Source organism: Medicago sativa, chromosome 3, assembly GCF_051527215.1.
Source record: "Medicago sativa cultivar Bolivia chromosome 3, Bolivia_mono, whole genome shotgun sequence".
Lineage (NCBI taxonomy): Eukaryota > Viridiplantae > Streptophyta > Magnoliopsida > Fabales > Fabaceae > Medicago > Medicago sativa.
In genome coordinates this window covers 61,230,963-61,255,515 of record NC_140751.1, presented here as the reverse complement: position 1 = coordinate 61,255,515, position 24,553 = coordinate 61,230,963, and the positions used below count along the sequence as shown (strand labels likewise).

At 35.9% G+C, this 24,553-nt stretch overlaps 1 protein-coding gene and 1 long non-coding RNA gene across 2 annotated transcripts; one reads left to right on the top strand and one right to left on the bottom strand.

The window, feature by feature from the left end:
- Positions 1–3,855: 3,855 nt before the first annotated feature.
- Positions 3,856–4,764, bottom strand: LOC146938859 (uncharacterized). The gene has a single exon (XM_085757877.1). It carries the CDS (start codon positions 4,762–4,764, stop codon positions 3,856–3,858), a length of 909 nt encoding a protein of 302 aa, XP_085614003.1.
- Positions 4,765–5,718: 954 nt separating this feature from the next.
- On the top strand, positions 5,719–7,474 carry LOC146938858 (uncharacterized). Its single transcript, XR_015033405.1, has 2 exons — positions 5,719–5,823; positions 7,228–7,474. It is a non-coding gene; the product is annotated as an uncharacterized LOC146938858 (long non-coding RNA).
- Positions 7,475–24,553: the final 17,079 nt, after the last annotated feature.

Genomic DNA, 24,553 nt, shown 5'->3' with positions numbered 1-24,553 from the left:
AATCTGAGGGATACAATCACATCATTCACTCGTGGGCCTCACTTAAAGTTCAATGTGAACTTGCCCATCGAAGTTGACATCAGGTGAAATCGAATATAAAACCTCGAGATCATACTCCAAGGTCTTAAGCAAATATGACTAAGCAAACTTGAGTGGGTTAGAATAAAGGTTTAATCACTTTGCGGATATTTCTTAAAAAAAAAATATGTATATTCTTAAACTATTTGTGGATTTTTAAATATGTATGTGAACTATTTTTATTATTACTAGTGTATTTACCCGGCGTTGCCCGGGTTACATATATAGTATCACATTATTATTTAGGTTATGTATAATATTTATTTAAAATTCATATGTCTCATAGATAATAATAAAATGATTTTTTTTTACAAAGTTAATTAAATGATTTATTAACATCTATCTAAAATATAAAATAAAAAAGGTCCTAATTGTATAAGTTGAAATGATAATCAAGAGTATGTGTTTAGAATGAATATATATAATGGACACATGTAAGAACAAAATTTCGTATATATAAAATTGATTAAATAACTAATTTAATTTTAATGAAATAATTATTTAAAGTTTTCTCTATCCATATTATTTAAAAAATAAATTATCTATTAAAAAAATTTGGTTACAAAAAATTTAGGTAACCTCTAGGTGTTCACCAGGGTCATGGCAAACCTCGAGTTAAAAGAGCATTAAAAAACTACTTACGAATCACATCCACAATTTTGCGCGTGATTCAACTCATTATCAATTGAGTCAACCTTCATTAAAAATTATGTATTAAATTTGATAAAACGTATGATGAGTTTAATAAAATTTAAACTAAAATTTAATGAAGGATAAAATTGGAAAACAAATAAGTAATTAGAATTAAAATGTAGGATTATATTTAAAAAGAACAAAAAAATCTATATAATGTCAGTTTTAATAATAATAATAATAATAATAATAATAATAATAATAATAATAATAATAATAATAATAATAATAATAATAATAATAATAATAATAATAATAATAATAATAATAATAATAAATAAAAAATTTACCCCCTTTTTTTAGAGAAACACGGTTTAGGGTTTGCTATATATATCTGAGTTTGCATGGAAATTAGGGTAGCCGAGTTTGTAAACGTATTAAATAAGTGTACAACAACTTGTCAAAAAAAAGAAGTCTACAACACTATATGGTATTGATTCGCTTTGGATACGGGGATGGGGTGGGGATACCTGAATCCGCCGGAGACAGAGACAAAATTCAATTTCTCATCCCTGTTGGATATGAGTAGGGTAACATGTAAGTATATGATACTCGGGGACGGGGATGGGAAAGGTAAAATCCGTTCCCACCTCGCCTAATTGCCATGCCTATTGGTAATTTGGAGTCGGATTGTGAAGCAAATATAGTTTGACCAAAAATTATTTGATCCAATAATCAAACTCGGGTTCTCTCGGACAATTCATAATTTATTGAAGCTCATTAATCACTTAAGTCCGGTTAATTTAGTTTTTGTAGCTCATTTTTGAACCTAAATTTTTATTTTTTACAATACAAAAAAAAAAGAATTTTTTTTTTGTTTTTAGTCGTGTTAAAACATGTAATGTTTTTAATTGAATGTTTATTCTACGTTGAACGTAGGTTTTGGATGTCATTATTATTTTTTTGGTATGATGTTTGTAATTTGTATTTGGCCAAATACATCCCTGGGCCTTTTAAGTTTCACGTTTGTTTCAGATAGGTCCTTTAAGTTTCTAAGGTTTCAGATAGGTGTTTTAAGTCTCTAAGGTTTCAGATAGGTCCTTTAAGTTTCGAGTTTGTTTCGGATAGGTCCTTTCTGTCAACCTCCGTTAAGCCAAAGTTGTTCTGTCCATTAAGCAAAGTTGATATGTCCGTTAAGTGGGTGAGGTGGTTCTCTCTGACACTTGGCATCAATTTTTTCCCCGACTAGATCAACTTTGGCTTAATAGACAGATCAATTTTGGCTTAACAGAGGTTGATAGAAATGACCTATCTGAAACCTTAGAAACTTAAAGGACCTATCTGAAACCTTAGAAACTTAAAGGACCTATCTGAAACAAACTTGAAACTTAAAGGACCTATCCGAAACTTAGAAACTTAAAGGACATATCCGAAACAAACTCGAAACTTAAAGAACCTAGGGAGGTATTTGGCCTTTGTATTTCTTTGACTTAGAGTATGTTTTCTGGGGCTGACAATGCCTTGTGTAAACAATTTTTACTTTTTTTTAACTTCGTTTTGTTTGCAACTCTAACTCAAACCAGAGTTCATCTACTTGATATATATCACCTTTATGCTTGCTTACTTGTGAACTACATGTATTATGAAATATACATATAACACAGTAAATACGTCATTTGTTTTTTTTGGCTTAGAAGACTCATTGAATATTGTGACAAATATTTTATGACTTTTGGTGACTTTAATGTGTTTGTGTGTTGTTGTAGGTTTAGTATTCTTGCAGCTATTACTGAGTAATGATATTTGTTCCGAATCAACGATGACAGTAAATAATCAAATTATGACATGATATATACGGTGGTGTAGAGTTAGTTTGTTATTGTCGTTTTCAACTTTAATTAAAAATTAATTTGCTCTTTGTTATCAAACTAACGTGTATCAAAAACGCTACCCAAAAAATAAAACTAACTAGGATGTTCCAGCCGTGCGTTGCACGGGTTCGGACACTAGGACAACAACAAAGGAAGAAGAGAACAAACTTCCAAGAATTTTCCATGTCATTTACAATTAATTTTAATAAAAAAACTTTATTAGTAGAGGATCTCCCACAATTGGAGCTATTATTCACCTCATCTATTATGCCATCATTCAATGTTATTGCTATTATTATCATTATCACTTTTTTGTCGCTATTATTATCACTTTTTTTCTATTGAACTTCAAAATCTATCGTTTTAATCTCACTCAAATCAATTTCATAATTAGCTTTTATTCTCCAATGCTTGAGGTGAATAAAAATATACTAATCTTTCAATCATATACATATTAAATCAAGTACCGTTAATTTTACTAAAAAAAAAAAATCAAGTACCGTTAAAAACTGAAAAAAAAAATGTCCATTGAAAGAAAATAATTTAGAGAAGAAAAAAATTAAGGAACAATGCTAATCCAAAAAAAAAATAAAAAATGTGCAAAGAAAGGAAAAAAATATTGAAACAGATACTATATATAGTTACCCATAGTTTATACTTTATATAGCCAAATCGACTATTTTGTGATCAAATCAAACACTCGAAACACACTCACACTATACAATACACACACATTCTCTTTTTAACCTTTTTGTTTATCATTTTTTGCTTTTGTTTGTTTCCAAAAATATACACTTTTCTTCTCTTTTGTTTTCTCCAATCAAAACGGAATGATTACGCATAACTACAAACCTTATTTTATTCTGGTAGGGTTGTTGGTGCCTTTAGCCGCAACAAAGTATGAAGCCTTAAACAGTAACCCATTTCAACCGCCAAACCTAGCTATGTTGCTGTTTTTGATAGCAGTATTTTGTCACGCAGTTTCATCCACAGCTGATTTGAGTTTGGGGCTGAAGTCAATCATATGACTTTTTTGGTAAAGTCATTTACGTAGCCTAACGGGAGATTGCCACATGAAATCATTATTATTTATTTTAGTTTTATGATCGAGGTTGACTCTGATACCAAAGTTTGAGCAGAGTACGAAAACTTTTCTTATATACAAATTTAAATTCTTTTGTCTAATTTTTCGAGTTGTAGAGACAATCCTTCTACTGAGCTCTATAATTTACAGAGTTTGAGCAGAGTAAGAAAACTTTTCTTATAGACAAACTTAAATTCTTTTGTCTAATTTTTCGAGTTGTAGAGACAATCCTTCTACTGAACTCTGTAATTTACTTAGCTCTTTTTGTTCTGAGATTTCAAAATCTCTTTTGGGTGGTGCTATTCTAAGGCTTTGACTCCTGATCAATGGTTTTTCTGTTTCGTCAAACAGATCTTTTTCAGCTTCTATTAAAGAAAAGCTATTTCTTGCTAAATTTCTAAATATAGGTGACTTTAAAGTAACTAAAGGTGTAAATAATTCATCAATATGAATCATATCTTTTCCTATAAATTCTATGCTATGATGTGAATTACTCAAAGCATAACTAATTCTATAACATATTGTAAAAGGATGATTACCCTTTTTCATAAAATTCGAGTTTTCCAGCTTATAATGAAAAACTATAGATCTATCTAAATCTTTATCTTTTAGGGATAATCCCATTTGTAAATTTATATCAAATTTTATCTTTCCATATTTTAAATTACACTTTCCTTGTGCAATTGTTGCTTGTCTTTTGTCTAAAATCCTAGAGTCTTCTAGGGCTATTTCTAGAGGTGAATCAATACCTTTCATAAAAGTACTTTTGATTAAAATTTGAATTGTTGATATATGAATATAACCAATTTTTCTTCTATCTTTTTCAGAAAATGTTTTAAGTCTTTTTTCAATTTGTGTCTTATCTATGGTAGATATGACTATGTTTCTTTGAGTTGTTTCAATTGAAATTGCTTCTTCTCCGATCATTATTCCAAATTTGAAAATATTTTTTCTTGAGAAAAGTTCTTTGAACATACTAAACTTTCTTTTGAAGTTTTCTTCAGCAGTTAAAAGTAAATCTGCTTCTTCTATCTTATTATCTATTATGCCATCAGCATAATAACTAGATGTTCCTTCAAAGTATGAAACTTCAGTCATATTCTATAATGTTTATTATGTTAATAATATGATATTGAAAAGTAAATTTAGAATTTAATAAAGATATTTTTTCTTGAGAAAAGTTCTTTGAACATACTAAACTTTCTTTTGAAGTTTTCTTCAGCAGTTAAAAGTAAATCTGCTTCTTCTATCTTATTATCTATTATGTCATCAGCATAATAACTAGATGTTCCTTCAAAGTATGAAACTTCAGTCATATTCTATAATGTTTATTATGTTAATAATATGATATTGAAAAGTAAATTTAGAATTTAATAAAGATATATTCATACTTGATTTGATCTTCTTTGAGATTTTGTTGATATTTTTGGTTTTGTTGTAGTTAGATATAATCTTCTGAATGATTATATTTTGATTTGAGTGATCCCTCTAGAGTATCACCTCAAGGATCTGATTCCTCCAGAGCAAAGCTCAAGAATCCTACTAAGTAATTAAACATAGGAAGAGAAAGAATAAACTTTCTACGAAGAGAATACTTCAATTCATTAACTCTTATCTTACAAATGAGCTAAATGCCCTTATTTATAGGCAGGCGAGACTGAAAGTAGTTCACATGTCTCTGTCTTATGCCAGCTAAAAAGAGAAAACAATTATTACACGCAAAGAAAAAGAAAATGCATTATCACCTAAGTAATAAGATTCTTATCTCTAAGTGGACCCCATCTGACTCAGTTGATAAGGTTCAATGTACACTTTAATCATCTACATGACGTGTAACGCTCGTTGTAATTATTTAATTATTTAAATAATTGTGATGTGTTTTATGTGCTTTTATGTGTGTTTTTGGATATAGAATATTATAATTCGGTGTTTGGAGGGTTTTAATTAGACATTTTACCGTTAAGTGGGTAGCCCTGTTGGGAGTAGACTGTAGAATAAAGAAATATTATTATAAGGAAATAATATTATAAGAAGGAAAGAATAGGAAAGAAAGAAGAAAACACGGGAAGAAGAAAAAGAAAAGAGAAGAAGAAGGAAAAGAAGAGATAGAGGAGAAGAGGAAATTGAAGGTTTTTGCCTGAGATCTTGTCAATTAAGGTAAGGGTGAGACTAACTCTCATTTTTATCAAGTTTTGATTCATGAAGTTCAATCAATTGGGGTAGTTTTAGGATTTGGGGGTTAGGTCAAAAATCATTAAAAATGGTAGATCTAAGTGAATTTTGGTATAATTTGATATAGAAAGATGTTAATTAGTTATAGAAAACATTTAGATGTTGATTTATGATGAATATGGGGCTTGGGTAGTGAGAATTAAGTTGTTGTTGAGGGTTTTTGTAAAAATGGGTTGATTTGATAAATTGTGATAATTTGATGTTTGATTTCATGCTTATTGTGTTTTTGAAAGCCCTTTTGAGTTTATTGACCTGTAAACAATCTTTGGAAACATATCAGGGTGTTGGGAGATCAAAAAGTGGGTTTTTGGTGAAAAATGGTTCAAACCCGTAAGAACAATTATGCAGAACTGGTTTTTGAGTATTTTGGTTCGGTAAAAATCGGGCCCCGATTTAGGGACTTCGGGCTCCGATTTTGTCAGCTCAACTTGACAAATAAAAACTATTTTTTTTCCCTTTTTCTTTTTGAATTGGCTTTCGGTGTAAACATGGAAGTTGTAGATAATTTTGTTAGCTTTCCAATGGCTTTGGTTTGACGTGAAAATGATGTATAGATTTTGAGTTATGATGAAAATACTCCAAGAAGGTCTTAGTGAAATTTTATGAAAATCCAGCATAACTGTTCTAAGTTATACCAAAACTTATGGATTGTCTCCATACCTCAAAGCTTGTGTACTCTGAGTTCAATTAAGATGTTTAATAGTATTTAACCTATGTTGTGATGAATTTAATTTGGTTGGATGTGATGAATTATTGTTGAATAATTGTTAATGAATTTAACATTAAAAATGAAGTTGTTGTTGATTGTTGTTGATTGTGGTTGATTGTTGATGATTGTTGTTGATTGTGGTTGATTTTGTTGATTGTTGGGGATTGTTGCTGTTGTTGTTGACATTGTCGTCGTCGTTGTCATCGCTGTCGTCATTGTCGTTGTTGTGGTAGTGATGGGGGCTTTATGCCTGACAGATCCTTTATGATCTTAGTGATGGGGGCTTTATGCCTGACAGGTCCAAAAATTGACCTTATTGATGGCGGCTTTATGCCCTGGTGGTACCACAAGCATGCTGAGTGGTCTGAGTCATGTGAGTCGTTTTGTTGTTGTGATTGAGCCGTTGTTGTTGTGATGTGGAGTTGTTATAATATATTAAATAAATGATGACTGTTGAGATATTAATGACTATTGAGATGTTGTTGCTGTTGATGATGCAATTGATATTATGGTTAATTATATATGGTTGATTATTCTTTATGAATTATTATTTGCTGATAATGATTGTGAAATCTCACCCCTTCTGCGTATATGTTGCCTCGACCGTGGGTAATGTGCAGGTAACGAAGATTAGTGCATTTGTACAAGTGGTCCGTTGTGTCGTCTAGGATGCTCTGATACGTAACGGGATGGGAATTGTCTGTTGTTTTGTTTCCTTGTTACGTATTAGTAAATAAAATTGTTGAAGTATTTGGTGAAGACTATTATTGAAGCTGTTAAGTTGTAGCCTTTGTGCTAAGTATTTTATGTGATGATGTAATAAATTCCGCTGTATTTGATCCTCGAATTTTATAAGACAGGTTGATTTAATAAATGATATTACTATTAATGTTGGAAATGATGTTTTGATGAATGTGATGCTCCGTTTATGATGATTAATTCTGATTTAATTGCGAAATTTTCAAGTCGGGAAAAACGGGGTGTTACATGATGCGTGTTTTAAGTCTTCTCGGTAGCTTTGTCTGCTAGTGCCGACAGTTTTGTCGCACACCATTTGCACATGTGTCCCTTGTATTTTTGAAAATACAAGCAACATTCCTTCTGGATTTCTTCTGGTATCCTGTAGAGACCATTTTCAAATCCTGAGAATAGTTCTTTGAAGTGGAGAACTTGTCCAAGATGTTCTTCAGACACCTTTTTCCTGGAATCACATACAAATGCGAATAATACTTTGAAATTTGTTTTGGATGATCTATACTTTAATAGATTATCATAAAATCTTTTCATCTGAAAAAATGAATGAATAGACCATCCAATCACTTTGTTCCAGATTTACAGGTAGATAGGTTGAAGGTGAGAAAAACACAAGAAGGGGGGTTGAATTGTGTTTTGGAAAATTCTTCGTTTCTCCTACAAACTGAACACACTGGTCAGAAGCTAATTGAGACAGCTTCTGAAGTGGTAATCAGAATCTAAATGCAGCGGAATAAAATAGAGAGAGAAGAAGAACGACACAAAGCAATTATACTGGTTCCTTCCACAATCCGGAAGTAGTCTAGTCCCCCTTGCACTTCCAAGGAGATTTTCACTAAGAGTAATATCTGATTACAATTGCTCAAACACACAAGCAAGAGACTTCCTTTGCTCAAGCACACAAGCAAGAGACTTCCTTTGCTCAAGAACACAATCAAGAGACTTCCTGCTCAAGCACAACTGCAAAAGACTTCTAACTAAACAAAATTACACAGAAAATTGTTTAAGGTTGAACACTTGATATACAATCAGAGATGCTCACAATACAAATCAGATACAGACTCAATGACTTAAGAATTTCTAAGATATGACTTTGAGACACAGAAATTCTAAGTGAATGCAGAACAATTTCAGCAGAGGTTTGACACTTGTACAAATGTTGAGAGTCTGTTGTTCAGCATTTGCGTTCTTGCATTACCAAATCTCTAAGTCTTCACTCCTTTATATAGAGGTGTGAAAGAGACGTTGTGAAATTGCCAGCACATCAAAGAGTCGTTGTTTAAGCTTGATCTTTCACCAATGATCTTTTGCCTGATTTGGTTGTTGTCCTATGAAGAACCAATTTGAAATCCATTCCTTATCCAAAGGAACATCTATGCAAACGAAGCCGTATTCTGGAGCTGTTTTCTTGTCTTGTAGCGTGGACACAAAACAGAGTAGTGGAGAAGGTGGTTGTACAGTTCGTACAAAGTACAATGTCAACGCTTTCGTCCAAAATTGCAAGCACATGTCTTTAAACACCTTTGAAATGACCGTTGCAAAATTCCACTGATCTTTTGTTATCCTTTGATGAATTTCGATCCATGACACAGCTCTTGAATCCTTGAATTCCTCAAATTCAGTTGATCTTCAGCTTCTGGTGAAATGGCTTCTGATGAGGCAGCTTCTGATAACGCAGTTTCTGATGATGCAGCTTCTGATAACACAACTTCTGATGATGTGGCACTTCTGGACCTCTTTTCTTCAGGAGCACTATTCTTCAGGAGCACTTTACTAACTTCAGGAGCGGCTTTACTTCAGGAGCGCTTTGCATTCAGGAGCACTAAGCTTCAATTTTGTTGATTCCTTTTGCTCTTTATTTGCTCATTCAGAACCAATAAATGATGTAACTATTTAACTATGGTCCTATACACTTGAACAAATATTAGCTAGTCCAATTTACAATTTTTAATACCTTGTTATCATCAAAACTTTTTAAGGTTCATTGTTAAACACATTTTGTTCAAACAATCTCCCCCTTTTTGATGATGACAAACAATAGTATTTAAAATTGATCAATTGTTGTTAATCTAATTAACAAGTTGACTTTGGGGTTCTGAGGTTTGTAAGCTTAGAATCTGAGGTTTGTAAGCTCAAACTCTTCCTGAGTCTGATAGTCTTTAAGGTGAGGTTTGTAAGCTCCCCCTAAGTTCTATCCAGGTTAATTAAATTCATTTTAGCGCGTAACAAAAAATATCAGAGCAAAATTGAAAGAATTAACTTATAGATAAGAAGAATGGTTCAATTAATTTTATTTGAAATTTGATACTCCTTCTTTCGTTCATAGCTTGTACCTTTAAGGTAAAAATGATAGAAGTTTTTCAAAATAATTTTCAAATATCATTAATGGGGCTCAGAGCCTTTAAATACTATCACATATACTCCTCCTTTTGTCATTATAAAAAAAAAATAACAAATAGACATAAAAGACAAAAAGATTTGAGAAAAACTCAAACAAGAAAAGAGTATAATAAGTAAAATCAGAGCATATATTCTTATCAACAATATAATCAGAGCATAAATGACTAAATAAATCAAAGTAATGAATAAATCATAAAGTCAGAGCAATGAGTGTAAACAAATATCCAGGCATTGTTAGTCAGAACCATTAAGTATTCAGAAGCAATATGAAACGTAAAGACAAGAAGCATTCAGAAGCAAGAAATAGAAAAGGATTAAAACAAACAACAAACAAAAATTAAACACTAAGGTGTGCAACTAAGGTTTGGTTTGCAGTTGTTTCCTCATCTTCTCCATTTCTTCAGCTTGCTTCTTCAACTGTTCTTCAAGAAGTTGTTGCTTCTGGAGAAGAGCCAATTCCCTTGTCTTAGCTTCATGCTGTTGTTGTGCCATCTGCTGCCTCAGAAGCTTGAACATCCTTGCGTCTCTGGTCAAGTAGTCCATTTCTGAGAAGAATGGCTTGTTTGCCAGAAGCAGTCTAGGACTTCTAACTCTTAGTCTTTGCTTCAGATCCCTTAGCAATCTTCTGACAGTGAATCCCTTGATTCTGATGCACTTGTCCTTTACAGCCCTTATCACCTCATTAGCTCTCTCTTGAAGTGATGCCCATGCTTCTTCATATGCATTGGTGAGATCAATTGTCCTTCTTTGATCCACCAGATCATGCATTTCAGAGAGGATCTTGAGTAGCTCAACGTCAATATATTCAGATTCCAGGATGTCTGGGGGTGGTTGTTCAAGAGTTTCAAGGTCAGAATCACTAAGTACAAGGTCTTGAACATGGCTAGATACTGGAATGGTGATGTGTTGAGATGGAGTTGAGGATGATGGCTGGTCAGAAGCAATGTGTGCGGTTGAGGTTGATGCTTAGACATTGACTTGAGGATTGTCAATATCCATGGGAGTTAGTTTTGGTGAATGCTCTGGTTGTTGGTTAAATTGGGAGACAATTTCAGTTTCGGTTGGTGGTTGATGTGGTGAAGTTGATGTTTGAGTGTTGAGTTGGGGGTCAATATTAGCTACTGGTGATTGTTGTTGTGGGGGTGATGTGGGTTTGTGTGGTTCAGGTGGTTGTTGATGGGGGCTTTCTGAAACAACTTTTTCAGAAGCAGCTGCTTCTGGAGTTGTCTCAGAGGCTTTTTCTGAGGTAGACTTGTCTTTGGGTAACTCACCTGAGTAGTGGAGAGCAAGATTTTCTAAGACAGAAGTGTCTTCTGTTGGTTCAGGTGCTGGTGGTGAAGAGGGTGAAATGGGGGTAGAGGTGACTGGAATCTGATTTACCTTGACTGTAGAGTCAGCTTCTGAAGTGGTAGCATCTGGTGCACCAGCTGGAGGAACAGATCCTGAAGCATTAGCTTCTGGAGTTCTAAGATTCTCATTCTGACCCATCTGACCTTGCTCTATGTTGTCAACACCAGCTTCTTCCACAAATATCATGATTTCTCCTTCCTCATCTCTTTCAAATTCTTTCATGGCTTTCACTTCTCGCCTATTGGCTAAAAAATCATCAGACCGTTCCTTAGCCATTCTTTTCATGGCTGGAGTCACTTTAACCATAGAAGATTCCATCTGTAAAGGTGCCTTCTTCTTCTTCAGCTTGGGTTCAGCTTCTTCTTTCTCTAGCTCGTCCAGAGCTTCTTCCAACCTTTCTTTATGGAAAACAGTTTCAGCTTTCCCTCTCTTTCTCTTAGCAACCTTATGTTGCTTGCCCTTATCAGTAGCAGTTCCTGATGCAGTAGTACCCTTAACTTTCTTTCCTTTACCAGGAGCAGCTTCCTCCTGAGGGCTCGCATCTTCCTCCAGGACGTACTCAGCTACTGATTTAGCTAAGATTTCAGGATTGCTTTCTTTAAAGATGGAAGGAAAGTCTCTGATAATCTCAGTTTCTTCTGTGGTCATCTCCAACCACTTCTCATCTTTAGGGGCTTCCTTGATAAACTTCATAGAAAATAAGCTCCTGCTACTGATAGTCCTTTCAGCAGTAGAAACTTCGAAGCATTTATCAGAAGCATCCCTTGTCTTTTTCAAGAAATCCAGCACTCTTCCTTGATAAAAGATCTCAGATAACAATCTTCCACAGGGCACTTGTTTCCTTCCTTTGACAGTGCCTTCATTAATAGCCCAGCAGAGATAATCCAAGACATATCTAGGGAAGTTAATCTTCTCAAGCATGGCCATGAAGTATTGCCAGCTTCTGTTGATGATTTGGTTGATCAGACCCTCCTGCTCTTAGAAAGAAGCAGTCAGTGCAAAATTTCACCAACATCCTGTTGTGAATCTCCATTTCTGTAGGCTTGCCATCTGAGTCTCCACCCAGAAGCAAGTTGTAGTAACTTTTCAGCAGGACATCTTCCTTCTTTACGATTTCTTGGAATCTTCCCTCTGCATCCACTCTACACGCTTTAGCTATAACATCCTCAGTGATGGTTATAGGAATGCCCATCACTTCAGACCTTATTTCTAAGCTATCAAAAGAGGTAGGATTCGTTTCCACCGTCGTCTTCCCTTTCTTTGACCCAGCTTGTTTACCTACGACCTTCGTAAGCTTTTCATTGTACACCTCAGCTCTTAACCAGAAGTCTTTGACCAAGTTCACATACGTTGGCCCATTCAGCATTTTGAAGTACTCAGACAACTTCTGAGTTTCTACCAAACCCTCCATGTCAACTTCACACTTCTTAAGTGAGGCGAAGTCCACTGGTGATTCTATTTGGACGATTAAGGATTTCCATGGAATATCCATAGTCTTTTCTTTGTAAACGGACCCAGATTCTGAAGCGCCTTGCATGCTTGATGTAGATTCTGACACTTTTGAGCTTGATGATGCCATTGATGATGATTGAAGAAGATGATGAGTTTAGGGTTCTAGGGTTGAGAGAATGCGCTTACTTCACAATAGGTTTGAGAACAGATGTGTTTGTTGTGAGTGAGTAGTGTGTGAATTGACAAAGTGTTAAGAGTAAAACGATTGCAATTCAAAAGAGACAAACAAACATAACATTAATGACTAATTGGGGGCGCGTGAAAGTACTTTCAAAGCTAGTGAATCATCATTGCCCTTTTAAGTTATACAGCAATACAGACAGGCCACGTCAGACATTCTCAGAGTAACTGCCAAGTTAGTGGGCCAGAAGTTACCATAAAAAGTAACTCCCAACGTTTCCACTAACTCTACTATTCAGAAGCATAAAATCCAGCTTCTGGACTTCAGATGCTGACGTCATCATCAGAAGCGAGTTTTCCTCAGAACCTCAATAAAGAGCTTTTGATGGACTACTGCCTCTGAACTAACTTCAGAACCTAAAATCCTATTCAGGAGCAAGCAAACATTTAATCAGACACAAAGTGCATGTTCAAATTTTTCTTTATAAAATCAAACCTTTCAACAGTTAAAGGCTTAGTAAATATATCAGCCCATTGATTTTCAGTATCAATGAATTGTATATCTAAAATTCCTTTTTGAACATAGTCTCTGATAAAATGGTGTTTGATTTCAATGTGCTTAGCTCTTGAATGCAAAATTGGATTTTTAGACAAACAAATAGCAGCAGTATTATCACAATAAATGGGAATACTGTTAGCAATTATCTGATAGTCTTCCAACTGATGTTTCATCCAAAGTAGTTGTGTACAGCAACTTGCAGCTGAAATGTATTCTGCTTCTGCTGTAGACATAGCAATAGTTGTTTGTCTTTTGCTAGCCCAGGATATAAGATTATCACCCAGAAATTGACAATTGCCACTGGTTGACCTTCTTTCAATGCTATCACCAGCATAATCAGCATCACAGAATCCAATTAGCTTATAATCTAAGGATTTCCTATAAAGGAGTCCAAGATTAGTTGTTCCTTTCAAATACCTGAAGATTCTCTTGACAACAGTCATATGAGATTCTCTAGGATCTGATTGGAATCTTGCACACAAGCATACACTGAATAAAATATCTGGCCTATATGCAGTGAGGTATAACAAAGAACCAATCATACCTCTGTACAGCTTCTGATCTACTTTAGCTCCTTCATCTTCTTTGCTTAAGGTGCACGTAGGGTGCATTGGAGTGTTCATCACTTTGCAATCTTTAAGCTTGAACTTCTTCAGAAGCTCCTTTGTATACTTTGATTGATGAACATAGACTCCATTTTTGCATTGATTAATTTGAGTGCCAAGGAAGAACTTCAGCTCTCCCATCATGCTCATTTCAAATTCATCCTGCATCAACTTAGAAAATTCCTTACAAAGAGATGCATCAGTAGAACCAAATATTATATCATCAACATATATTTGCACAACAAGAATATCTTTCCCAACGGTCCTTCTGAAGAGTGTTGTATCAACCTGTCCTCGTTTAAAATCATTTTTGATTAAGAAATTACTTAGTCTATCATACCAAGCTCTGGGAGCTTGTTTCAAGCCATATAGTGATTTCTTCAATTTAAAAACATGGTCAGGATATTTAATATCCTCAAATCCAGGAGGTTGCTTGACATACACTTCTTCTTCTATGACACCATTGAGAAATGCACTCTTGACATCCATTTGATATAATATTATGCCATGATTAACTGCATAGGAAAGAAGTAACCTGATTGCTTCCAATCTTGCAACTGGAGCAAATGTTTCAGTGTAATCAATGCCTTCTTGTTGACTATACCCTTGTGCAACAAGTCTGGCTTTGTTTCTTGTTACTTCTCCTTGCTCATTCAACTTGTTTCTGAATACCCATTTTGTTCCAATAATGTTCTTGTGCTGAGGTTTGGGTACCAGATCCCACACATCATTTCTTTGAAATTGATTCAACTCTTCTTGCATTGCTAAGATCCATCCATCATCTGATAGTGCTTCTTCAACTTTTGTAGGTTCAATCATTGAGATCAGTCCAATCATTGATTCTTCTTGTCTAAAGTAAGATCTTGTTCTTCTTGGACTATATTTGTTTCCAATGATTAGCTCCTCAGGATGTGAAGACTTGTGCTTGAATGTGTTTCTGGGAGGATCTGCTTGATGTGAGCCATCTTGTGCTTCATCAGAAGCAGCTTCATCTTGCGCTTCTGATGTGGGTTCAGCTTCTGGACTTTCTTCAGATTCAGCTATCTGATCAGGTTCTGGAGTAGCTTCAGGAACCTGTATCTCTGCAAAACTTTCATCTTGCTTTGAAGTTTTATCTTCAAGCTCTTTGTCATCAAATGTAACGTGCATAGATTCTTCAACACAAAGTGTTTTTGAATTGTACACTCTGTATGCCTTTGACCTTTCAGAGTAACCTACAAAGATTCCTCTTTGGGCCTTGGCATCAAATTTCTTTAGGTAGAGCTTGTTATTCAAAATGTAACATGTACATCCAAATTGATGAAAGTAAGAGATATTGGGTTTTCTTCCTTTAAAGAGTTCATATGCTGTTTTCTCCAAAATAGGTCTGATATAGATCCTGTTTTGGACATAACATGCTGTATTCACTGCTTCTGCCCAAAAATGTTTTGGTAAATTGTTTTCATGGATCATGGTTCTGGCCATTTCTTGTAAAGTTCTATTCTTTCTCTCTACAACCCCATTTTGTTGTGGAGTTCTAGGAGAAGAGAATTCATGGACAATTCCATGTTTTTCACAAAAAGCTTCAAATGACTCATTTTCAAACTCTCCACCATGATCACTTCTGACTTTCAAAATTTTTGATTCTTTTTCAGATTGAATTTGAGTGCAGAAACTACTGAATACATCACACGCAACATCTTTACTCTTTATGAATTTCATCCAAGTCCATCTGCTATAATCATCAACAATGACTAATCCATATTTACTTCCATATAAGGATGCAGTACTAACTGGTCCAAACAAATCAATATGGAGTAGTTCTAAGGGTCTGGAGGTTGAAACAATGTCTTTGGTTTTAAAAGATGATTTCACAATTTTTCCTCTCTGACATGCACCACAGAGTGCATCTGAATGATAGCCAATGTCTGGTAGACCTTTGACAAGTTGTAACTTACTAAGCTTAGAGATTAATCTCCAGTTAGCATGTCCCAACCTTCTGTGCCACATCCACTTCTTATCATTCACTGATAGAAGGCAAATCACCTTCTGATCAACCAGTTCAGAAAAATTGATTTTGTAAACATTGTCAACTCTCTTTCAAGTAGTTCTAAGGGTCTGGAGGTTGAAACAATGTCTTTGGTTTTAAAAGATGATTTCACAATTTTCCCTCTCTGACATGCACCACAGAGTGCATCTGAATGATAGTCAATGTCTGGTAGACCTTTGACAAGTTGTAACTTACTAAGCTTAGAGATTAATCTCCAGTTAGCATGTCCCAACCTTCTGTGCCACATCCACTTCTTATCATTCACTGATAGAAGGCAAATCACCTTCTGATCAACCAGTTCAGAAAAATTGATTTTGTAAACATTGTCAACTCTCTTTCCCTTGAACACAATGGATTTATCTTCCTTGTTGATTACAGTACAGTTGGTTTTCTCAAAAAGCACATCATAACCATTATCACAAAATTGACTAATGCTCAAAAGGTTATGTTCAAGACCATCTACCAACCATACATTATTAATTGAGGTAGAGGAATTACCAATAGTTCCTGTACCTATGATCTTGCCTGACTGGTTGCCTCCAAATTTCACATTTCCTCCATCTTTCATTGTTAGGCTGAGGAAACTGGACTTCTCTCCTGTCATGTGTCTTGAGCAACCGCTGTCTAGGTACCATGATCTTTGCTTTGGCACTGCTCTTAGACATACCTGCATTATTGACATTTTTAGATTTAGGTACCCATTGTCCTATGGGTCCTGGAAGGTTAGTACTTAAGGCTTTACTCTTCACTTCTTGTACCTTGTGCTGTGAGTTGGGTTGCTTCTGATTAACCATCACCTTAGGTTTTGGTACTTCAGAAGCAGTAACTGTCTTCTTCTGAAACTTAGAATTTAGAACCTCAGATTTTGGTTTCACCAGACTCTGAGGAATAGGTTCTGATCTTTTCAGGATCCTAACCCTTGAAGTCTTGGAAGTTGATTTGATCATAGCCTTTGACTTAGAGTTCTTTGACTTTGAAGTAATCTTAGCCTTAGAACTAGAAGCTTCAGGTTCTGATTGAACAACAGTTTCCAACTCAGCACCTTCTGCTACAAAGAAGGTTTTCAGACCTTCCTTGATGCATTCACAACAAGATTTTAGATTGGTTTTCTCAAGTTTCACTTCTGGAAAACCAATTCCTCTGCCATTGTTCTTGTAAATGCTATAAATCATAGAAGCCACTATGCTTCTGTCAATGCCAGATATAATAAAATCTTCAAGAGCAATTTCATGGTTACTTAAAGGTTTTTCATTACACTTTTTTTGTAGCTTCTGACATAAGAACCTGAACTGATCTTCATACGTTTTACACATGAAGTCAAAGCCCCTAAGTCCTTGTTCAGAAGCTTTCAGATCCAATAGAGTTGATTTTTGCTGTTTTACCAAATCAGCATATTTTTCTTTTAAATCCTTCAACTCATTGGTTCTTACTTCAAAATGTGTAAGAAGTTCTTTAAGTGACTCAACAAGTTCATCTCTGGGAATTTTGGAATATACCTCGTTTTCATCTTCTGAGTCTGAATCTGATCCAGCTTCTGAAGTTGCTGTTGCTACCAACCCAACAGCTACCTTTGCATCTTCATCAGCTTCCTCTTTATCAGATCCAGATTCACTTCCCAAATCATCCCAGGTTGCCATTAAACTCTGCTTAATCTGCTTCTTGTATTTGCTTGGTTTAAATGTTGACTTCTTTGACTTGTCCTTAGATTTCTCCTTCTGAAGATCAGGGCATTCAGCAATGAAGTGTCCAGGCTTCTTACAGTTGAAGCATCCCTTCTGATCTTCTTTCCTTGAGCTTCTGGAGTTTCCCTTTCTGGCAAGAAACTTCCTGTTCTTCTTGGCCAGATACTGAAGCCTGTTGGAGAGCATAGCCATCTCAGCAGCATCTGGTTCAGAATTTGAACTTGACTGTTCTTCTTCTTCTTCTTCTTCAGATTCAACCACTTTGAGAGCTTTTGATGACTTGCCTTTGGATGGAAGAGCTATTGATTTACTCTTCTTAGTAGACTCATGTTAATTAAGACTTAACTCATGAACTTTTAGAGAACTAACAAGATCTTTGACACTTAAAGTGTTTAAATCTTTAGCTTCCTCAATGGCAGTCACCTTTGGTCTCCATCTGGCAGGCAAGCTTCTGAGTATCTTGCTCACATGGTCAGAAGCAACATAACTCTTCTTTAGAATCTGTAGCCCAGAGACTAAGGTTTGAAACCTTGAGTACATCTCCTCAATAGTTTCATCATCCTTCATCTTGAATAACTCATACTGATATACAAGCATGAGAGCCTTTGCTTCTTTGACCTTCTTGCTGCCTTCGTAGTTTGAACAGAGAGAAGCAAACATAGCTTTAGCAGTGGATTTGTCACTCATCTTCATGTACTCTGCTTTAGGAATAGCAGTGACAAGAGCTCCTCTGATAATATGATGCTTCTTGTAGAGTTTCTTCAGCTCAGGGGTATGTTTCTTTCTATCCACATCAGCTCCTTCTTCATCAAGGACTAAGTCACCAACACCATCTTCTAGTATATCCCATAATTCTTCATCTAAGCTCATGATATAACTATAGAAGTTGGTTTTCCACCAAGAAAATTCTTCAACATCTCCATTGAACTTTGGAACTTTTCCAACACTGGATCTTTTACTATCACTATAATCATGTGAGACATTATTATAGCTAGTTTGACCAGGAGGAGGTGTAGGAATAAGACCAGACATGTTTTTCTCAGATCTTTGACTGTTGCACGGTTAAGTGTTACACAACAGACCAAGGCTCTAGATACCAATTGAAGGTGAGAAAAACACAAGAAGGGGTGTTGAATTGTGTTTTGGAAAATTCTTCGTGTATCCTACAAACTGAACACACTGGTCAGAAGCTAATTGAGACAGCTTCTGAAGTGGTAATCAGAATCTAAATGCAGCGGAATAAAAGAGAGAGAGAGAGAGAAGAAGAACGACACAAAGCAATTATACTGGTTCCTTCCACAACCGGAAGTAGTCCAGTCCCCCTTACACAACCGGAAGTAGTCCAGTCCCCCTTTCACTAAGAGTAATATCTGATTACAATTGCTCAAGCACACAAGCAAGAGACTTCCTTTGCTCAAGCACACAAGCAAGAGACTTCCTTTGCTCAAGAACACAATCAAGAGACTTCCTTTGCTCAAGAACACAATCAAGAGACTTCCTGCTCAAGCACAACTGCAAGAGACTTCTAACTAAACAAAATTACACAGAAAATTGTTTAAGGTTGAACACTTGATATACAATCAGAGGTACTCACAATACAAATCAGATACAGACTCAATGACTTAAGAATTTCTAAGATATGACTTTGAGACACAGAAATTCTAAGTGAATGCAGAACAATTTCAGCAGAGGTTTGACACTTGTACAAATGTTGAGAGTCTGTTGTTCAGCATTTGCGTTCTTGCATTACCAAATCTCTAAGTCTTCACTCCTTTATATAGAGGTGTGAAAGAGACGTTGTGAAATTGCCAGCACATCAAAGAGTCGTTGTTTAAGCTTGATCTTTCACCAATGATCTTTTGCCTGATTTGGTTGTTGTCCTATGAAGAACCAATTTGAAATCCATTCCTTATCCAAAGGAACATCTATGCAAACGAAGCCGTATTCTGGAGCTGTTTTCTTGTCTTGTAGCGTGGACACAAAACAGAGTAGTGGAGAAGGTGGTTGTACAGTTCGTACAAAGTACAATGTCAACGCTTTCGTCCAAAATTGCAAGCACATGTCTTTAAACACCTTTGAAATGACCGTTGCAAAATTCCACTGATCTTTTGTTGTCCTTTGATGAATTTCGATCCATGACACAGCTCTTGAATCCTTGAATTCCTCAAATTCAGTTGATCTTCAGCTTCTGGTGAAATGGCTTCTGATGAGGCAGCTTCTGATAACGCAGTTTCTGATGATGCAGCTTCTGATAACACAACTTCTGATGATGTGGCACTTCTGGACCTCTTTTCTTCAGGAGCACTATTCTTCAGGAGCACTTTACTAACTTCAGGAGCGGCTTTACTTCAGGAGCGCTTTGCATTCAGGAGCACTAAGCTTCAATTTTGTTGATTCCTTTTGCTCTTTATTTGCTCATTCAGAACCAATAAATGATGTAACTATTTAACTATGGTCCTATACACTTGAACAAATATTAGCTAGTCCAATTTACAATTTTTAATACCTTGTTATCATCAAAACTCTTTAAGGTTCATTGTTAAACACATTTTGTTCAAACAATCTCCCCCTTTTTGATGATGACAAACAATAGTATTTAAAATTGATCAATTGTTGTTAATCTAATTAACAAGTTGACTTTGGGGTTCTGAGGTTTGTAAGCTTAGAATCTGAGGTTTGTAAGCTCAAACTCTTCCTGAGTCTGATAGTCTTTAAGGTGAGGTTTGTAAGCTCCCCCTAAGTTCTATCCAGGTTAATTAAATTCATTTTAGCGCGTAACAAAAAATATCAGAGCAAAATTGAAAGAATTAACTTATAGATAAGAAGAATGGTTCAATTAATTTTATTTGAAATTTGATACTCCTTCTTTCGTTCATAGCTTGTACCTTTAAGGTAAAAATGATAGAAGTTTTTCAAAATAATTTTCAAATATCATTAATGGGGCTCAGAGCCTTTAAATACTATCACATATACTCCTCCTTTTGTCATTATAAAAAAAAAATAACAAATAGACATAAAAGACAAAAAGATTTGAGAAAAACTCAAACAAGAAAAGAGTATAATAAGTAAAATCAGAGCATATATTCTTATCAACAATATAATCAGAGCATAAATGACTAAATAAATCAAAGTAATGAATAAATCATAAAGTCAGAGCAATGAGTGTAAACAAATATCCAGGCATTGTTAGTCAGAACCATTAAGTATTCAGAAGCAATATGAAACGTAAAGACAAGAAGCATTCAGAAGCAAGAAATAGAAAAGGATTAAAACAAACAACAAACAAAAATTAAACACTAAGGTGTGCAACTAAGGTTTGGTTTGCAGTTGTTTCCTCATCTTCTCCATTTCTTCAGCTTGCTTCTTCAACTGTTCTTCAAGAAGTTGTTGCTTCTGGAGAAGAGCCAATTCCCTTGTCTTAGCTTCATGCTGTTGTTGTGCCATCTGCTGCCTCAGAAGCTTGAACATCCTTGCGTCTCTGGTCAAGTAGTCCATTTCTGAGAAGAATGGCTTGTTTGCCAGAAGCAGTCTAGGACTTCTAACTCTTAGTCTTTGCTTCAGATCCCTTAGCAATCTTCTGACAGTGAATCCCTTGATTCTGATGCACTTGTCCTTTACAGCCCTTATCACCTCATTAGCTCTCTCTTGAAGTGATGCCCATGCTTCTTCATATGCATTGGTGAGATCAATTGTCCTTCTTTGATCCACCAGATCATGCATTTCAGAGAGGATCTTGAGTAGCTCAACGTCAATATATTCAGATTCCAGGATGTCTGGGGGTGGTTGTTCAAGAGTTTCAAGGTCAGAATCACTAAGTACAAGGTCTTGAACAGGGCTAGATACTGGAATGGTGATGTGTTGAGATGGAGTTGAGGATGATGGCTGGTCAGAAGCAATGTGTGCGGTTGAGGTTGAGGCTTAGACATTGACTTGAGGATTGTCAATATCCATGGGAGTTAGTTTTGGTGAATGCTCTGGTTGTTGGTTAAATTGGGAGACAATTTCAGTTTCGGTTGGTGGTTGATGTGGTGAAGTTGATGTTTGAGTGTTGAGTTGGGGGTCAATATTAGCTACTGGTGATTGTTGTTGTGGGGGTGATGTGGGTTTGTGTGGTTCAGGTGGTTGTTGATGGGGGCTTTCTGAAACAACTTTTTCAGAAGCAGCTGCTTCTGGAGTTGTCTCAGAGGCTTTTTCTGAGGTAGACTTGTCTTTGGGTAACTCACCTGAGTAGTGGAGAGCAAGATTTTCTAAGACAGAAGTGTCTTCTGTTGGTTCAGGTGCTGGTGGTGAAGAGGGTGAAATGGGGGTAGAGGTGACTGGAATCTGATTTACCTTGACTGTAGAGTCAGCTTCTGAAGTGGTAGCATCTGGTGCACCAGCTGGAGGAACAGATCCTGAAGCATTAGCTTCTGGAGTTCTAAGATTCTCATTCTGACCCATCTGACCTTGCTCTATGTTGTCAACACCAGCTTCTTCCACAAATATCATGATTTCTCCTTCCTCATCTCTTTCAAATTCTTTCATGGCTTTCACTTCTCGCCTATTGGCTAAAAAATCATCAGACCGTTCCTTAGCCATTCTTTTCATGGCTGGAGTCACTTTAACCATAGAAGATTCCATCTGTAAAGGTGCCTTCTTCTTCTTCAGCTTGGGTTCAGCTTCTTCTTTCTCTAGCTCGTCCAGAGCTTCTTCCAACCTTTCTTTATGGAAAACAGTTTCAGCTTTCCCTCTCTTTCTCTTAGCAACCTTATGTTGCTTGCCCTTATCAGTAGCAGTTCCTGATGCAGTAGTACCCTTAACTTTCTTTCCTTTACCAGGAGCAGCTTCCTCCTGAGGGCTCGCATCTTCCTCCAGGACGTACTCAGCTACTGATTTAGCTAAGATTTCAGGATTGCTTTCTTTAAAGATGGAAGGAAAGTCTCTGATAATCTCAGTTTCTTCTGTGGTCATCTCCAACCACTTCTCATCTTTAGGGGCTTCCTTGATAAACTTCATAGAAAATAAGCTCCTGCTACTGATAGTCCTTTCAGCAGTAGAAACTTCGAAGCATTTATCAGAAGCATCCCTTGTCTTTTTCAAGAAATCCAGCACTCTTCCTTGATAAAAGATCTCAGATAACAATCTTCCACAGTGCACTTGTTTCCTTCCTTTGACAGTGCCTTCATTAATAGCCCAGCAGAGATAATCCAAGACATATCTAGGGAAGTTAATCTTCTCAAGCATGGCCATGAAGTATTGCCAGCTTCTGTTGATGATTTGGTTGATCAGACCCTCCTGCTCTTAGAAAGAAGCAGTCAGTGCAAAATTTCACCAACATCCTGTTGTGAATCTCCATTTCTGTAGGCTTGCCATCTGAGTCTCCACCCAGAAGCAAGTTGTAGTAACTTTTCAGCAGGACATCTTCCTTCTTTACGATTTCTTGGAATCTTCCCTCTGCATCCACTCTACACGCTTTAGCTATAACATCCTCAGTGATGGTTATAGGAATGCCCATCACTTCAGACCTTATTTCTAAGCTATCAAAAGAGGTAGGATTCGTTTCCACCGTCGTCTTCCCTTTCTTTGACCCAGCTTGTTTACCTACGACCTTCGTAAGCTTTTCATTGTACACCTCAGCTCTTAACCAGAAGTCTTTGACCAAGTTCACATACGTTGGCCCATTCAGCATTTTGAAGTACTCAGACAACTTCTGAGTTTCTACCAAACCCTCCATGTCAACTTCACACTTCTTAAGTGAGGCGAAGTCCACTGGTGATTCTATTTGGACGATTAAGGATTTCCATGGAATATCCATAGTCTTTTCTTTGTAAACGGACCCAGATTCTGAAGCGCCTTGCATGCTTGATGTAGATTCTGACACTTTTGAGCTTGATGATGCCATTGATGATGATTGAAGAAGATGATGAGTTTAGGGTTCTAGGGTTGAGAGAATGCGCTTACTTCACAATAGGTTTGAGAACAGATGTGTTTGTTGTGAGTGAGTAGTGTGTGAATTGACAAAGTGTTAAGAGTAAAACGATTGCAATTCAAAAGAGACAAACAAACATAACATTAATGACTAATTGGGGGCGCGTGAAAGTACTTTCAAAGCTAGTGAATCATCATTGCCCTTTTAAGTTATACAGCAATACAGACAGGCCACGTCAGACATTCTCAGAGTAACTGCCAAGTTAGTGGGCCAGAAGTTACCATAAAAAGTAACTCCCAACGTTTCCACTAACTCTACTATTCAGAAGCATAAAATCCAGCTTCTGGACTTCAGATGCTGACGTCATCATCAGAAGCGAGTTTTCCTCAGAACCTCAATAAAGAGCTTTTGATGGACTACTGCCTCTGAACTAACTTCAGAACCTAAAATCCTATTCAGGAGCAAGCAAACATTTAATCAGACACAAAGTGCATGTTCAAATTTTTCTTTATAAAATCAAACCTTTCAACAGTTAAAGGCTTAGTAAATATATCAGCCCATTGATTTTCAGTATCAATGAATTGTATATCTAAAATTCCTTTTTGAACATAGTCTCTGATAAAATGGTGTTTGATTTCAATGTGCTTAGCTCTTGAATGCAAAATTGGATTTTTAGACAAACAAATAGCAGCAGTATTATCACAATAAATGGGAATACTGTTAGCAATTATCTGATAGTCTTCCAACTGATGTTTCATCCAAAGTAGTTGTGTACAGCAACTTGCAGCTGAAATGTATTCTGCTTCTGCTGTAGACATAGCAATAGTTGTTTGTCTTTTGCTAGCCCAGGATATAAGATTATCACCCAGAAATTGACAATTGCCACTGGTTGACCTTCTTTCAATGCTATCACCAGCATAATCAGCATCACAGAATCCAATTAGCTTATAATCTAAGGATTTCCTATAAAGGAGTCCAAGATTAGTTGTTCCTTTCAAATACCTGAAGATTCTCTTGACAACAGTCAT